Source organism: Nipponia nippon, unplaced genomic scaffold (genome assembly GCF_047370975.1).
Source record: "Nipponia nippon isolate SJK-2023a ecotype South Korea unplaced genomic scaffold, ASM4737097v1 scaffold_2, whole genome shotgun sequence".
In the NCBI taxonomy this organism is placed as follows: Eukaryota; Metazoa; Chordata; class Aves; order Pelecaniformes; family Threskiornithidae; genus Nipponia; species Nipponia nippon.
Window position 1 is genome coordinate 3,570,670 of NW_028262336.1, and position 17,895 is coordinate 3,588,564.

Consider the following 17,895-nt stretch of genomic DNA (forward strand, 5'->3'; position numbering starts at 1 on the left):
CCCTTTGCACTAATGTGCTATATTTATTTTTAATTTGTTCCTTTGTTTCACGGAGCAGTTGGATGCATAAAAGCAAACAAGTTGTAAGGACCTAAAAGGTAACATAAGAGATGAGTAACAGTTAATGTGGATTTTGCAGGAGCAAATCATGCCAAGCCAACCTACTTTCCTTCTGGATCTTACAGGAAGAAGTAGTAGTAGATGTTTGAAAACTTGAGAGTCAAGACATGCACTAATTTTCTCATGAGAAGCCTAAGAAAACAGTGGACCTACTGGAAATCCCCTGAAAGGCTTACAAACTGGTTTAGTTGTTTTGTTTGAGCATAACAAGAGGTTCAAGATAAAATTAGGATGAGATATTTAATGGGTTTTTGCAGACTCTTTAGGCATTCTCACAGGATTCACTGCTTTTCACAGATTTGTTAGATAAACTTAATGTCACGTCGTGAAATGGATCTCTCTCTGGTGGTGACTCTGTGCTTGAAGGATGTGACAAGCTGGCAAAAGAGCGTTAAGCAACCTTGGATGTGGTTCAGTCAGGACAAATGCAGAATATTGGGCTTTGATAAGAGTAATCAGGTGTGTAAGTGGAAAGTGGACGAGGATTGGGCAGGCGGCACCTCTTCAGAGGAGAGCTTGATACACAAACTGACCACGAGTCAAGCGGGTTGCTGCAGCATTGCACAAGCTGCAAACATTGAGCTGGGCTGTACAAACAAGGGTGTTGTAAGTTGGGCACAAGAAGCCACCAGCACCCTGGGTCTAGTTTTGGGTACCGTACCCGAGAGATTTTTTTAGCAGGGAGGGAGAGAGAAGAGGGAGAGGTCCCCCAAAGAGACATAACTTCTCCGTCATGGTAACTTTCTTTGCGACAGCCCCTCACGTATTTGAAGGGGGTAGTGGGAGGAAGGAGGGTGGGGGGAGCTGCGCAGTTTTCCATGCCTTCTGGGAGCGGGACAAGGAGGTATTTGCTTAAACTGCACTAAAGGTGATCTGAGCTACCTGTTGGAAAAATCCTAAATGCATGAGTAGTGAAGGACTGGGAGAGACGCCCTGGGGAAGCTGTGGAAGGAAGGTTTCTTAATAAGCAGATGTGACGAGCATCTCTTGAGTGCAGTTTCTGTGGAGTTGCAGAGTGATTGCTGTGGAACAGCAGATTGCTTCTGTTTTTTCTTACAGCCCTATTTGATTTTGTAACCTGAGCCATTGTAATTGAAGGGCAGTACATGCCCAGTGTCTGCTTGCAAAATGCCTAAAACTTTGGTTCTGTTACAAACAAAATCAGACTTTGAACGAGAGGAAGCACCCTTGATAGCAGCGGTGCTAAGAGTAGGTAACGGCGGCTTTGTCTTTTGATGGGAGAGTGGCCGCTTTACTGTGAGCGCACGTGTGGTTGGCTGCGGGCTGCTGAAACCCAGAGCCGCTGCATCTGCACCAAAGCACGTGCCCCTGTGCAGCGTCCACCGTCGTCTTGCATCCTGAGCGCACGTCCCTGTCTGCGCTCTGGCTCGTGGCAAGATGTGAGCTAAGTGCGGGCCATCATCATCCTTCTCCCCCTTCCTCCCCCTGCCCCAGTGAGTGCCCCCCTTCTTTGCAAGGAGGTCAGGCATGGAAGAAGGGAGGAGCAGGACTGCGCCGTACGATGCAACCTGTGCACTTCAGGTGCACACAGCCAGCTTTGACAAAGGTTTTGCAAGCTGAAGCTTTACATGTAGGTGGGTTTGTAACAAACTTTGTCAGTGCTTCTGGTTTTTATTGCCAGATGTATGCCTATAAAGGACAGAGTGCTGCTCTGCAGGCTATACTGACAGTTTGGTTTCTTCAGTTACATGAAAATATGAGGAAGTGCTTCATTTTGGTAATACAAACGACACTGTTTAATCCCACTTATGTTAATCAGATGTAGAAATAAGTACTTTTCTTGGTCATACGTCACCTTTTCTTGCTAAGCTGTTTGCTCCTGGAAAGGGAATATTTTTGTTAGCAATAATCTAGAGGAAAAATAGTCACCACTTAATATATTTCAGTAAAAAAATATGCTCAGTGTTTTGGTGGTTTTTTTTGGTTTTTTTTTTTTTTTTAATTTTGTCAGGGTTTTTTATTTTTCTCTCTAATATTGAAATACACATGCTGATTTAAATCTTTACCTTCTTCTGTTTCGGTCTTGTTGATCATCTTGTTTACGCATGTGTTTTGATTATTTGTGTATCTCTTGCTTCCCAGGAGACAAAGATGGCAGCAAAGTGACTACAGTAGTGGCAACTCCTGGACAAGGTCCGGACCGACCACAAGAAGTTAGCTACACAGACACCAAGGTGATTGGAAATGGATCTTTTGGTGTTGTGTATCAAGCCAAACTCTGTGATTCAGGAGAGCTTGTGGCCATTAAGAAAGTCCTGCAGGATAAAAGATTTAAGGTGAGCCTATGTATAAGTTGAGAATGTTTTAATGCATGTTATCTCATTTTCCATGTCTTTGATGGCAATGTTTTTGATTTTTGTTTTTAAATGCACATAAAAATTTCCAAGACTGAAGATTAAAGAGATGGTTTGTGATAAAGGGATACTTGAAAATCAGTGAGTCACTGTTGTTATGATTGTTTGGATTAGTGCAAAACAGGAAGCTAAAAATCTTGATTTGATGTTGTGGTGCTCTTTCCAGGTCGCAGACTAGATTTTTCAGGCAATGAGCTGGGGAAACAAAGGAAAAACTTGTCTTTTTTTCTAGCATAGACTCTTCTCCAGTCATTAGTAATTAAGCTGCTGGAAGGGACAGAAGCCTTTGGGCTTTGTTCTTGGTTGTTGCACCTACAAAGTGGGAGGCTGTATTTGAGTAATTCGGAAAGTCCCCAGGCCAAGCAAGAAAATAACAAATACTGAGCCCAGGTCAGTTTGGACTGAAGGCAAGTTATTTCCCTTCGTTATCTGATTTATAAACGTAATCTACTCTGGTGGTTTTAATGGACTAGTGATTCTTTATTCAACAAGTAGCCTTCCAAAAAGCTATATTTTTATCTGGTGATATTTAAACCAAATAAAAGCTAAGGACCATCAGCGACCTCATCACTGCTGTTAGTCCTCTGCTTGGTGTGCTTGACTGCTTTCCTGTATAGTCAAGTGGCCTGCAGCTAAACTTCTGCAAGCAGTGAATGATAGCAAAGGTACGGGTTTTAGCATCTGAAATTAATGGTGTGGGTTTTAGCATCTGAAGGCCACAGCTTTCATGACTATAGAAGCATAAGGACAATACATAGAGAAGGTGCCAGGGATAATCTTGTTGGCATGGTCTAGATACAAAAACTACTGACCTTAAAAATAGTTGAAGCATATTTAAGGAAAATTAGCAACTTGAAGCTTCTTTCTTACAGTTTGATACTTAGTGTTAGTTTTAGAAAGACTTCTAGAGGCTATTGGATGAGAAATTTTATCATTTCCTCCTCAGTTTCCTCATTTTTTCAGTAAGACTTCATGCACAGCTAGCTTCACTGGTAATGTTTGTAACTTGTGTCCTGTTTTGGTAGCAAAACCATTCTTTTAAAGTGTTTTGAAGGAACTGGTGTATACCTTTTCCTTGAGTCTTGAAATTGATGCTGTCATCAGCATATCACAGATGCATTAGACGAAGAATGGAAAAGGAAAGATATGTTTAAATTAATGTAATCATGCAGCATTGTTTAACTTCTAATTGAGATAGGCGTGTGAAGTTCTTACATTGTTCTTACATCTGAGTTATTTCAGGACTGTATTATGTGTTGAAGGCCGTGAGTGCTGGGGAAGCATGCAATATGATGCAAGAGTGGATTATTTTAGAAGAATGAAAGAGGTAGAGGAATAACACAAGCTCTAAACCTAGTCATACTTAGAAGAGCTCTTTGATCTCTTCCCATTGCATAGTTTTAGGAGGAAGGCCAGGACATTTCCCTTACCATGTCATGCTTGGTGGATGTCAGCTAGTACTTTGGACCAAAATCTTTGATTTCTGTAGTCTCATGACTTTGAGGTTGTCTAGGGTGTCAAAATGAAAACTTGGCCGAGCATTTTAGTTCCTTCCCATCAGATCCTAGTAGTTTGTAATACCTTAATGTTTTGCTTTGTTTTGGTTTTTGGTGGGTTTTTTTTGTTTGTTGGTTTGTTTTTTAGATAAATCTGTATTGGGCATCTAGAATAAAATGTAGGTCTTTGTTTTTCTTTCAGTAGTTCATTCAGTGGCATTTTGTTATCTAACTATATATTTCTTTATTTTGGAGTGTTTCTTTTAGTGATTAGAAAAAACATGATACCTTTTGAATATTATCCCTCTTTGTGTTTAAGGAAAAAACCCCAAAAGCTAAAAAGCTAAGTAGGGTGTTTCCAATCTGGACTCTGAACTAATTGCCCATGTATGATGACATAAGCTGAGACCATCCAGTATCTGGAGGCTTTCATACCCCTAAACTAGCTGGAATTAATGGTAAGTGCATGTGTAGATTTACAGATAGATAGCATTAATTTAAAAATATTTTTTTTAACTTCGTAATTTGCATGGGTCACATCTGCTGTGGTACCCAAGTTATGCATTTTTTCATGTTCTTATCCCAAACGTATGTCCCAGCTGCTCAACATCATCTACCTTTCGTCTCAGCTCCCTGTTTTTTCCCATCATTCATCAGTTTAGTTCTCCCTTTCTTTTCACATTCTGATCTGGAAGCGTATGTTCTGTTGGCAGGAGGTGTAAATTCCTGCAGGCTGGATGAAAGCCTCTGCCCGGACTGATTTGGAAGCTAGGGACATGTATCTTATATCAAGAATAGCGTACAATTACTTCAGGGTATGCCTACTCTTTGGGAACGTCTGATGTAGGTTGTAAATGCGGGACCAGATATTTTTACCAGTTAAACAGGGAACTTTGAATGTCTGTTGGCCAAACAGTTTGGTTGCAGTGTAGGAGCGGACCAGCCCTTCTGTTTAGGGAGCTGAGCTGTGGTGTGCAGCTCAGCTGGGCTGTAGCCACCCCCTCACGGCTGCCCGAGTCCCGATCCAAGCCCCGGTGAGTGGAGTTCGTAAGAAATCTGCCACTTCTTCCCTCTCATTAACGTACACCCCTGCTTTGGCAATGATGAGGAAAACCGTATCGTAGACAGCCAAAGGTGGCGGTAGCTTGTTTGATTTAAATCAACTTTATCAACTTCTGGGGGAAGAGAGGGAGCACTTTGGAAACACCTTTCTGCACCAGTCCAGTCTCCACCAGTGGTGGAAAGGCAATAAAAGGAAAGCGATGCATGGGAGTTGCTTCCTGAAGTGCAGATCATCAACAAAATTGTCAGCAGTATGCTTCAAGCTGGTGCCTGCTTATCTCTATATCCTGATGGATTTATCTTGGTACACACCATATAATTCCTTTGTTGTGATGTAGCTCTTAAAACAAGGCTTTTAGAAAAGCCAGCAAGAAGTCTTAAAGGGCATGATTCAGAAACTTAGGAAGTCCCAGCAGAGTGTAACTCCGAGGCTCCTGCATTTTGTGAATGTGGAAGGAGTTTATTGTGGAGACGTGGAAAATGCACCACAGTTGCCAATTTTTAGATCTCTGTCAGGAAGCTGAGATACTTTTATCCAGGTCTAAAGCTAGCTTGAAAGCTGGAATTAACGGGGGGGGGTGTGTGTGTCTTTTTTCTTTTTTTCCTTTTCCGTTACGATGACAACTTTCTCGGCAGCCTCCACTGTAGTGGAAGCAGCATTGGTCTACGCCAGAACAAAGCGAGTGTAAAATCTTTGCTAAAAAGTTGACTATTACAGTTTCTGTGATAGTAAAGGTAGTTTGCAATGCTCCTACTTCTTTCTACCCCCTCGTTGCAGTTCAGTGGTTCTTGGGCGCGGCAGCGCAGCTCCTGCACGGCTGTGTTTTAAACAGGGTCTCTGAAGTGCTCTGGGTTTTAAAATGAGTACGTCTAGAGTTCAGCGTAACCTAGAGCAATAGCATCAGTACACTAGGGATGGAGACAAATGGCTGAGGGGAATAAATAAAATAAAATATAGATATTTATGCTTAATTTTGGTTTGCAGTTCTTCTGCCTTCATTAAGCTAGATCTCCAAATTAAGCGTGAGGAACCGAAGTAATGTAATTTTGGACAATTACGTGGTACTTAGGTGAGTAGTTCACAAACTACATGCTGTTTATCGTTCACCTGTGGGACCATTGAAATTGTCTCTAGTCAGTATGGAGGGCCATATTTTCTTTGGGTTTTTTTCAGTTAAAAGTTTAACAAGGGTAAGAGAGAGATGTTTCTCTCTGAAAAATGGTGTAAGACAGCTATTCACAAGCTTTTGGGGCCAAAATCCATTCAAATGGCAAAATCTCCTAAAGACTGTGTCCCAGCTTTCCTAGATCTGTATTGTGTTTCTGCTTGTATCCCACAGATGCATAAGAATAGGTCCTTGTGCAAAACATTGATACAGATAGGTGCAGTTAAATTATTTATAATATTTTCAATTATTTTGATCCACATGTCTGTGCAGGCCCTTAACTGACACAGCCTAATTATGATGCTTGAAGAGAAAATACTGGTAGCATAAATTTTCTTGCACTGCTTTTGTTGGCGTGTTCATTGGAATATTATTCAGATTAAGAGTCAGTCATGTTGCTGTCTGGTTCTGCAGAAAGCAATAATAAGCAAGCAGGTATGTTAGCACAAATAGGAAATTCTCCGTCTAGTTTTTGTGACTTCTGTCATTCCATGCCCATTCGTAAGAAATCCTGTTGGAATGAATGCGTGAATCGCTAGGAATATTTCTCAGCTGACTGAGAATAAATACTTAAATTCTTCGTATCTGAATTGCAGTACTTAATGGTTCTACTTTAGTGCTAGGCTGTCGCCATCTAAATGATGAAGAGTGTTCATAATAATCCTGCACCTTTTCAGGCAATCTAGATTGGGCATCACATTTCTTGTTAATGGCTCACATAGACCTGAAGTGTGCAGCAAGAGAAAGCCAAATTCTGTAAGGAGAACCACTCATGCCATCCAGGCTGTCAAATCGTTCAGGGACTGCCTAGGTTTAGCGCTCCAGCTGTGTGTGCCCATGGCTTAGTTGCCTGAATTATTCAAACAGGCAGATCTTCTGGAGTGTGAGAGAATGCCAAACTAGGGCCCTGGTGGTCCATAAACATGAAGCCCTGCATTGATAAAGCTGAGGCCACTGAATAGTAGGCAGTGCTCTTTCCTATTTTTGCCTATGGAGGAATATACGTTGTGACTATTTGCATGATCTTTTTTTTTAATATGTAAGATCTCAGTGTTAATCTGAGCCTTAAAACCCAATAAAGCAGCAGGGTGGAAAAATAGGTCTATGTTGAGGTTCTGGTTTCTCTCTTTCTCTGCTGGGTGTGTGTACTTTTGTGAGCTATTTGAAATGCTTCTGAAAGGGCAACAGCTTTCCTTCAGTTCCTGCCTCGAATATATCAAGCTGCTAAGTATAAAAAGATCCTTTTACAAAGTAGCCCGTATCCACTGTTTGTGTTAACTTAATTACAGCAACTTTGATCGTAGCAGTTCACATGAAAAATGTAAAACCACAAGGAAGAATTCCCGTTGAAAAATGACTAGGCGTTTAGGTTCTTAAGTTCTGTGAACTTTTCAAGAGACTTTTCTGTTTAAAGCATTCAACAATCTAAAGTTGACCTGTTTTTTTTTCTAATAGGTTGTGTGTCTCTCCTTGTGGATGAAGGTGTTGTTCTGTAAACATGCGTGTGCAAGAAGTGTGAACCTGTTGACTAATGAGATACGTATCTTTTGCTCTCAGGATCTCAGTGGTTAACAGATCATTGTGAGAGTCCGACTTCAAATCAGGTTGAATTAGTTTGACTCTTGGCTGACCATCCCTGGCTTATTTCTTGGCTCTCGGTTATCCTTGGCCACTTAAGACACAGCAGATAGTAGCATTATATTGAAAAAAAGGCTGCATTTTCAGGGGGCTTCAGTCTACCAAAGTCACTGTTAGTGTAGCTGATCTGTTTTGAGGAGGGATGTACCTAGTAACCTGATAGAAATAAAAGTTAAAACAAGTTGTCTTTGCAGTCTAAGCTTGGGCTACAGATAATTGTGTCTATAGACTGACAAACAAACAGGAGTTTGGCACCCGGCCTCTTGATACGTGTTGGGGGACACAGCTGGAAAGCTTTGAGGGAAAAGGTATCGCTGTCTCTTCAGGGCAGGTTTGGTCTCCCTTCGCCAGGTTCAGACAGGATGCAAGAAGCATCTTGCCTCTTAATATCTTAGCAAATCCATCTTCCAGGCTCCTGTTCCTATGTATTTTAGCTTTGCCATGAGAATGTGAAAGGTATAGTTGAAAAGAAGTCATCGTTGCTGCTGAAACTTGAGGTACCACGCAGAACTCTGACTTCCCCTGTCTGTATGTGCCTGAGCTGTAGACCCGTTCAAGCACAGAGTGGCCAAGTGAAGTACTTCACCCCTTTCTAGAGAAGGAATTGGAAGTTGTCACAGAGGTTTAGAATGAACACTGTCTTCATCTTAAGTCAGCGTTTTAAGTCTTGAATACAATGTAGAGGTTGGACCTGCTCTGGTGTATTCATGATCATCTTTCTCTGTGACCTCTTGTCATCCGCACAGGTTTCTACCGAACTAAAGACTGCACTCTTTGTTAATTTAATCTCTGTGCGTGAGCTACCCGAGCACTCTCATATCTCCATCTAAGGACTGTTGAAGATTCAAAAGTTAATCTGTAAGGCCTTCTCTCAAAAGAATTTTTATTTTTTATTTACCCTGTCTCATCTCCAGGGACTTCCCAATTGAGTTGGAAGCACCCATGGGATAAAAAGTCACAAAGGAAAGACATGGCGATGAGAAATAATAACATTTAAGCACCTTTCTTATAAGTCTTTGAAGACTTGTACATCTTAGCTGCTTTGAAGATCTGAGGAATAGTGAATCACTGTTCATAAGACCATTATGGAGGTGGCACTTTTAAAAGGATGCCTTAATTTTGTTGTTAAATAGCTACAAAGGACACCCAGAACAACAGATCTGTCTTCTGACTACTTTAATGTGATGGCTTGTTTTTGTATCGCAAGTGGGGAAGGAAGGCTCAAAATATTTCCAGCAACATTAGCAAATATTACAGACTTTTGTAAAACTAGCAGAAGGAGGGTAACTGAGCTTGACTCAAAGTCTTTCTTTCCAAAACTATCCCTCTGGTCCTACCTATCCCTGTCGGAGGGAATGCAGTCCTTCTTAAAGACTGGGGCTATCAGACACAGTTTGTGGAATGGGAGATGTCTGGGCATGTGTTCAGGATATTTTTCCATCTTCTGAAGAGCTGGTCAGTTCCAGAGAGTTTCTTCAAGTCTGTGCTTTAACTCTTGTACAGAGGCCAGATTTGTAGCTCTGGTCCAGCTTAGCTTAGCCAGATTATCAGAGATGTTTCCCAAGACAATAGCACTTCTTATAGCAGTACTTGATCTGTCTCCTGGAAGCTAGCTTATGAGAGCCAATTCTGTCATTTGGCTGTAATTGCAGTTGCAGTGCCTGTCTGATCACAGCACACCAAAGAGGCTGGGTAGATACCTGAATTCTCACTCAAAACCTTGTATTTCATTCCGTTTTCCAGTTTTCACAAACACTGAGGTTTGCTGGTGAACCAAAAATCTGTTTGTACCCTTGCTTTTGGCAGTCTTTGAAGTAAGCAGCGTACTGTTCGTTATGTCAGCTCAAACCTCCCTGGATGTACTTCTGTGGCCTAGAAGAGATCTAAGAGGGCTAAGAAGTATCTTCTTCAGTTTGTATTATGTTAAAGTCTATATAATAAAGTCATTTGTAGTTGCGTTATGACTATTTCTACGGATGTTTTCTAATCTGACAAATGAATTGGATGCGTAGGAGGTGTTAATGCAAAATAGGTCTTCAGTTTGGCACTTGAAGATGAATTAGAGTTTGTATTAAGGGCATTGACTTCAGTTTTCTTTTTTAGCTGGGAAGTTGGATTGAAAATTCCTGCCAGGGGAATGCAGCATCATCCAGCTGCAGTTGGCCTGGGAAAGAGGAGGAAGGGCTCTTCATCCACAGCCGTGGCTGTGTGCGCATGTAGAAATGTGTTTCCATAGGTTGCCATGTGGAAACCCACACGTTAGAAGGGAAATATCTGCCATAAGAATGTATTATCTGAAAAAGGAGGCATCAAAAGAGCCCTTGAGGGCTTCCCCCCCCTGTGGATGCTAGCATGAGGCATCTGTGTAGATATGTGCTGCAGTTCAAGTATTGCATTTATATTGGATTTTGGGCTTTTGTGTTTCCATGAGGTTTTTTTCTATGGTACTCCCTAGACTAGGACCACAGATAGGTTTCATTTTAGTCTCCAGTTATGCACTAGAAGTGGAGGAGAAGAGAGAAAGTTGACCGTAAACGCCTATCTTGTTTTAAAAATCCTAGTTGTCCTATGTGTATCTGCTGACCAACAAAAAGAAACTTAAGATATATTAAATATATAAAAAGTCTTTTGCTCCACTGGTCCAGATAATTCATATAGCTGCTGTAATAATGATGTGGTTTACTTCCTATTGTCTCTCATGTTTACTAAAGGAAGTGAGTTCATATGTCTGATGTTCATGAAATACATATATTTATATACATTCCATGAAATATATATATATACACACACACACACTGTGTGTATATATATATATGTATTCCTAAATTAAGCTGGAGACCGCTTTGAGACACAGAGGTTAAAGAATAACATTGTAGGGATGCTATTCTGAAATCATGACATTCAGAGTGAAGATTATAGTTTAAAAGACTTCCAAACACGTTAAGGTATGGAAATATGTAGTTTAAAGCACATAAATAGCAGTAACTCTGCCACGTACCGACAGCGTGCTATAGCTGTGCGAGTATAGTTGAAGATGCTGCAGAATTCCTGATCCTAGTCACATTAAGCTCCATTTTTAAAAGACATTTTCCTTTCCTTTGACCTTCCAGTTTTGTTGCTTAAGTGCCTGAGAAGGAACTGGCATAGAAAACCAATAATTCTGCGTGCAGTAGGGATGTAACCTCTTTATTGTTTGCATTTGTAAATTGAAGTTTTACTTTTGGGTCGTGCCTTCTGCTCAGAGGGAGCCTTATTTGTGGCATGTATTCGTAGGTCTGTGTAACCAAGGTGAAAGCTGACTTGAACATATTCTTGGTTTTTTGGGGTGCCATGCTGGTGTTCAAAAGCAGTTGTGAAAAGTGTGGACGTGGTGTTTTATGGAAAGATCTGTGATAGCCTTTCAGGAGCATTACCGTGAAGACTATGTATCTTTGCTTGCCTGAGAATATATCCTCACATTGGATATGCATCTCTCAGATTGGCAGATTACAGGCTGGTGGAGTGGATTTTGCTTTCCTCATTCTCATTTAAAAATAAATTATTTAATGGCTGCCACTGGTACCCTTTTAGTGTGGCAGCAGAGTAGCCTTCCTAAGCGCACAACCTGTCCGAAGCGGCGAATCGAGGGCTGCTCTTTGTCTTGTGAAGGCAGCCTGAACTTGGCCATTAAAAAGAGAAAAGTCACAGTAAAATTCCTGAAGTCCTTCTGAAACTCGGGGATTTAGGGATACACTGCCGCGCAAGGTTGTACATAAATTCTAAGCTAGATTTATTTTTTTTTTTTCTACCTTTCAGTTCTAGCTAAGACGAACAGGCAGAGAGTAGGCACGTCTAATGCTCTTGAGAGCTGGATAACACTGCTGCTGTATAGAGCTTGGGTATTAAAGAGGATGTTGGGTGGAAATGGTTCCCAGTGGGAACCTTCTACACCTGTCTCCCAGTTAGGGAGGAAAGTACTGCGCAGTGTATAAATAGAAGATTAGCTGATGCTTATTGCGACAGAAATGGTGCTTTTGAGACTCCTTGGATGTTTGGTGCATGCATTGCTTCAAGGTTTTTTGTTGTACCGTTGTGTATTCTCTTTTAGAAGTCCCACAGCATGAGATTGCCTGGCTACAGAAGATTTAGCATAAACACTTTTTACATCTAGCAACATTACATACCTGTGGCTCTCACTTGCTTACTTCATGCTTTCGTGGTTAAATTGTCTTTGGTGCAACGTGCCCTTCTTAGAGTGTGATTGGAATATGTCATCAAATGAGTTGGCTTCGATTTTTGCCAGTGAACACAGATTTTTATCTTTAAAATACTTGGCTGCTAAATCAGGCAGTGGCAAACCGTGTGTCCTTTTTGAACTCAGTATTTGTTATTTATTCAAATATTCTGCTGTGGTAAATATACACTTGAGGGGAAAGAAAGGATAACTGATGAAATGCGAGACGGGAGGGACAGAATAGATCCCTGTGCTGCTCAACGGAGGCTTCCTGAAGCAGAGGGGGGGGACAGACCTTTTAATTCCTGTGTCACCAGGACAGCTGAGCTGTGCCTGCCGGCACTGTCTTGTAGTTCAGCCCTTTCAGCTTTGTTTAAAACGTTGTAAAGGAGTTGTTTTTTTTTATTACTGGTTCCTGCTTGAAGAGGGGTAACTTAAACGCAGCAAACAAAATCAGGAAGGTTTAAGGAAACGTGGAAATGGGAATAATTTTTGATTGCCACTTTGTTTTCTTGAGTAGACCTGACATTTAAGAACCAACTGGCATGCTCCTTCTGGGAAGGTTTCAAAGCCTTGAGAGCCGTATAATTGATGATTGTTTCCTTTGCTGCTAAAGGCAATATGCACTGCCCATTGCTGCTCTGAAAAGTAGTACCAAGACATGGGAAAATAATGAAAGGAAGCTATTTTAAATGTTTTGTGAAGCATCTGTAGTGCAGAGACAGAGGCACTTCAGACTGTTGGGCATATTCTAGAATGAACAAAGCTGCCGGTTTTTCCTGTGACTTGGATGCTTCCTGGTCCCTGGGACAGCTGAGAAGGTGAGATGTGAGTGACAAACACAATTATTTTTAGCCTACACAATACAAGGAATTACTTTCCTGCTACTTTGAATTGCACATTTTTGAGAAAAGCTCATTATGGCTTTATATCCCACTTTGGTTTTTCCCCTCACATTTTCCGTCTGTGTTATGCAGTGAAATTTGTCATCTGGTGCCCAAGACTAAATTTAAAGGATAGTGGAGACAGTGAGGTTTTGTTGGATGACCTTGACTCCTGTATGATCTACTGCAGGAAGTAAAACTGAATCTGAGTTTCTTTGAGTTGCTTTGTAAGAGATGTATCATGTAATAACCCAAAATAAGAAATCTTTCTGGAAAGGTAATGAGAAACTTACTCATTAAGGAAAATTCTAATTACCGTGCTTGATGCTTTGGTATTGTCTTGATACTTGTTTTAAAATATAAAGAGTGATGCCAATAAAAAGGTCTTCATGCATGAGTAAGGTCTTTTGAGTAAGGTCTTTTGAGTAAGGTCTTTTGAGTAAGGTCTTTTGAGTAAGGTCTTTTGAGTAAGGTCTTTTGAGTAAGGTCTTTTGAGTAAGGTCTTTTGAGTAAGGTCTTTTGAGTAAGGTCTTTTGAGTAAGGTCTTTTGAGTAAGGTCTTTTGAGTAAGGTCTTTTGAGTAAGGTCTTTTGAGTAAGGTCTTTTGAGTAAGGTCTTTTGAGTAAGGTCTTTTGAGTAAGGTCTTTTGAGTAAGGTCTTTTGAGTAAGGTCTTTTGAGTAAGGTAAGTGAAGAGACCCACTCAAAACCCAGTTCTTCTTTAGGGTGAGATGTGAGGTGTGGTGTTCATCATATTTTTAAATACAGGTTACAAACTTTTAACTAAATAGAATGCAGTCTGCTTTCTTCAGGGTGGGTTTTTGCTTATGTAGTGCCTGATATAGTGAACTGGGATGAGTAATCAAGGCTCCTGTGTGTCATGATGCAAATACCCAGACTATATACATCTATATTCTCTAGTTCTTCCAAAATCTGAAGCCTGCTCTGATTGTTTCAGGCCCAACAAAGGTGCTCATTCTACCTCTTTCTTTGTGATGTTCCTTTGAAAGCCTGGCTCAGGACTAAGCAGTCTAATCATCATGGCTAACTAGTCAAAATACAAACATCCAGTCTGAATCATTGAAGCATAACAATGCATATGTAAAAGAACAGCTGGATCTAATTCTGATTATTTTGTTTTATTCAAGAGACACTCTGTCACAGAGAGCTAGAGTGTATTTCCCTTGTTTTCCTCCCTAAATTCTGTCTTCATCCTCATTTGATAAAAATGTGACTTGATGTCTTTCAAAGATCCATCTGCTTCAGTGTTGTTCATTTGAAGACTTGTCCCAGGATCTGCTTATCAGACTGAGTGTGCAGGCCCTTGTGTATTCATCTTGGTTTAATGTCACCAGACACATGAGTCATAAAGGTTGTACCAAGATTTTTGGGCTTGAAAACAGGCATCTCATTTATACCAGATGAGTGTAACAGTGCAAGAATGTTGATTGATTATAAATGAAATCATTTGTTGCAGGCTACTTAGTCCCTGAAATGGGATAGTGCAACTTATCTGGGTGTTGCGGTGGGACATGCATACTTCTTCTGAGCTCCCCAGCTCCGTTGTCCACCAGTCACATTGCTCTCACTGCAAGTGTAGGGAGAAGGATTTTTCTCTTTTTTCTCTCTCTCTCTCTCTCTCTCTCTTTTTTTTTTTTTTTTTTTTTTTTTAAAGTAAACGTTCATAGTGGACGTTCATGTTGCCTTTGTGAACCCAGTAAGGCACCTTAGCGGAAAAGTTTGGGTTTACTGGTTAAAAAAAAAAAAAAAGGCTTTAAAAAGATGTGTTGCTAATTTCTTTTATCATGGGAATTAGTAGTAAGTGCAAGTGTGGAAATGAGCACTTTGGAGTTTGCTGTTCCAAAATGTAGCGCATGGGCTAAGGAACTGTAGGAAGATTCAGTTCGGTGTCTTACACGGATGTGCTTGTTTTGCTTTCCGACCTTGAGCAGCTCTGTGAGCCCGCTTGAGCTGAAGTCTGACAGGGAGACACAGGCTGTGGAGCAGGAGATCAGAGGTGAGCACAGATATCTGAAGAATTCCTAGAAATAAGGATAAATGCTTATGTTTTTCTTTGTGGACATACTTTATAAATAGTGAGCAATTCCAAGTTATAAAATTAGAAGATGGTAAGAGCTGATAACTTTTAGTTGAGGCAATGACATTAGAAGCTCCAGTTTTTTAAAAAGTAGTGCTATGTTCTTTCTAGGTTAGATTCTTCTGTTAGTGCAACATCACAGTAAACTGTACTAGAGTTGCCTGTCTGTGAGACCTGGGGCTTCCTTGCTTACACTGGGGTTATTAACACTATCCACTTGTCATTTAGATACCTGCAAAAAGCAGCAGCATGAGAGCATATGAAACAGAAATGTTCTTTCCCTGGTGTGCTGGAAACCGCAGTAGGTGATTGGAGTCAGCATTTGAAGAGCCAGAGCAAATAGTCAAGAACTTTTTACAATGCATACTTCTATATTTTTTTTCTGAAAAGTCAACATAACTTGGGAAAGGGTGAAAAAGGACATGGTTTGCAGATAATATAATGGATTTCCCAATAGGCAATGGCTCTGCTTCTGTAACTGTGCTTAACAGATACAAAGGTTATCTACTTTCACATAGGGCTAACAGATGTAGTAGGACAAGAAAGTAGTATGAGACATAGGAAAACTAGGGCAGGTTGAGGGTTGCCTGGAGTGTTGGAGGCATAACAGAGCCTGTGTACTCATTGAGCAATTTCTGTGGCAGCACGAAGGCCATCAATTACCAGGAAGGATAAACAGCGCAAGGACTCTTGTTGGGAGCTAACCTGATGAGTATCTCCTGGAAGGGGTCCGCCTTGCTGGTGGGAACAGCCTGCACCCAGCGCGGCTGCGCGGTGCTGTGTGCAGGTGGTAGTAGAAAGTCCCTTCCCGGTGGAGCACTGAGCTGTGGCATCCTGTCCTACTGGCTTGTCCGCATGGATCTGCTTGTGGGTAATGAATCTGTATGTGACTTCTTGAGTAGATTACGTGCTTTCAAAGGGAATGAAATTTGGCCGAGACCCTTCTGAATTCGGCTGTCCAACTAAACTCTGTCAGAAGTTTTAACTGATTCACCTTTAAAATTTATTTGAATTAAATTTTCCTGAATGTAAATATAACTCAAGATACGGTGGCCCTGTCTGAATCTAACCTTGTGTGCAGTAAACACTAGAACGTGTGGGGATCGATACTGTCTTGCCCAGGTAAGCAGACAGTACCATGTCCTCAGTGGGAAGTAACTCTTCACGATTTCATGCTGTTGGGATTTTGAATACAGAAGGGTCTCGGCACCCGTTGCACAGAGCTCGATTTCAACAAAATGTGGAAAAGCATTGTTCACTGTTGAGGGGTGGGGCGAGGAAATGAGTTCGACTCAGAAGGCACAATCCTGTGGAAACAGGAGGCAGCTGATGGTATTTTGTTGCATTTTCAGTACGTTGCTGCTTAATGCTCCTGTCAGTAGGGGCTATCCTAAGAACTTTCCTGCTAAAAGCTGTATCTGCTCTGGCTAGGAAGGGCAATATTGCAAACCTTGCTCCTGTGACTGTTGATCTGTAGAGACTAACTCTGGCGAGAGATGAGGGTGCTGGCATTCGATCCTCGGTCTCTTCACTTCTGATAACCAGCAACTCTTCTATAGCCTCCTCTTTCTTGAGCGCTAGCTTCTAGCAGCTGCAGTTCCTATGAGATAAGGTACCGTGAAGTACAAGATACCTTCAGTTGCTTAAAACTGGATTAAATTATTGCTTACTGGGATAACAGGTTTCATCTCTTCCTTCCTCGCTTCTAAAATACACAATTATAAATAGTCCATGAAATGTAATAATACAAAACCTTAAAGGGATATTGAGACCAGTCACGTTTCCAGTGGCTTGTATTCATTTTTGGAGGGTCGATTCTGTAATTTTTTTCAATGTGAAGAGAAAAAGTTCAGAATTATGTTTTAAAATGTTCAGGAAGAATACACATAAAACATTATGGAGCAAGTTTAGTTTTTCAAGCTCATAAAACCGGCAACAGAAAGCATTCTATATGGAAATGAGTAGTAGAGCACTTGTGTTTAACTTGTCTTTTAAGCTGTTTTTTTTAACACAGGGAAAATTTCAGCCTCTCAGAAACAGCCTAGAACCCATCGTGATTCACACAAGCTTTGACCCACTGGGTTTGCCTTCCTGTGCAGCAGCCCCGCTCGATTCTCTCTGGCTGTGGAATAAAGCTGGGATACTCCTGAGCTGAGGAGGAGGAGAATATAATGAGACGGTCTCGTGCAGGTTCCGTCACTTCACCTGGATAGGTGTTTTAGGCTGCTTTTGAAGGTAGCTGGTTTTTAGGGAAGTGTTGAAACTTGTGCACGTCCTCTTTGGTGCTCTACTGCTTAGGAAAGCTGCACAGCATTTTCTGTATCCAGTAAAGACTTGCCATAGACAGGTAACTCAGGGGAGGCGCTGATTCAAATTGAATTTGGTGCCTTTGCTGTGATTTCTCATGGAAGTATTAAATAATGCCTAATCCCTAGCTTTAAGAGGTGCTGCAGAACGAGGTAGGCCCTAACTTCTAGTCCAGTGAAGGGTGCTGTGTTTGATAAAGGTGAGAGGTAGGTCTTGTTTGCTTCAAGGGGCCATAAACTAAATTTTGCTGTTACTAATCTAAATGTTAATGCCTTGGTTGTTCTAATGTATGTTTCTCACAACCCAAGCAAATGATGGGAAGAGACAGGGGTTGCTGGTTTTCATACCCTTCAATGTCGGGGCAGGAAAGAGAACCTATCAAGCAGAGAATTAAAGTCTTGAGGGGAAAAAAGCCTTAGTGTAGAGATACACTATTGTATTTGGGTCTGGAAATTGTTATTTGTGATTACCTTGATTGCTTTAGGTAGCAGTAGATTGGTGGTTTAAAAACTTTGTGTTTAGTCTTTCAAGTCCTCCTT

At 41.1% G+C, this 17,895-nt stretch overlaps 1 protein-coding gene across 4 annotated transcripts in view; it reads left to right on the forward strand.

Annotated features, from left to right (window-relative positions):
• The window catches only part of GSK3B (glycogen synthase kinase 3 beta), a 158,344-nt gene that overhangs the window by 56,572 nt on the left and 83,877 nt on the right, over positions 1–17,895 (forward strand). For all 4 annotated transcript variants that reach the window (XM_087756413.1, XM_087756415.1, XM_087756414.1 and 1 more), the window contains exon 2: positions 2,224–2,417. In XM_087756413.1, coding sequence (XP_087612539.1) covers positions 2,224–2,417 — 194 coding nt within the window. The remainder of the gene's footprint in view (positions 1–2,223; positions 2,418–17,895) is intronic.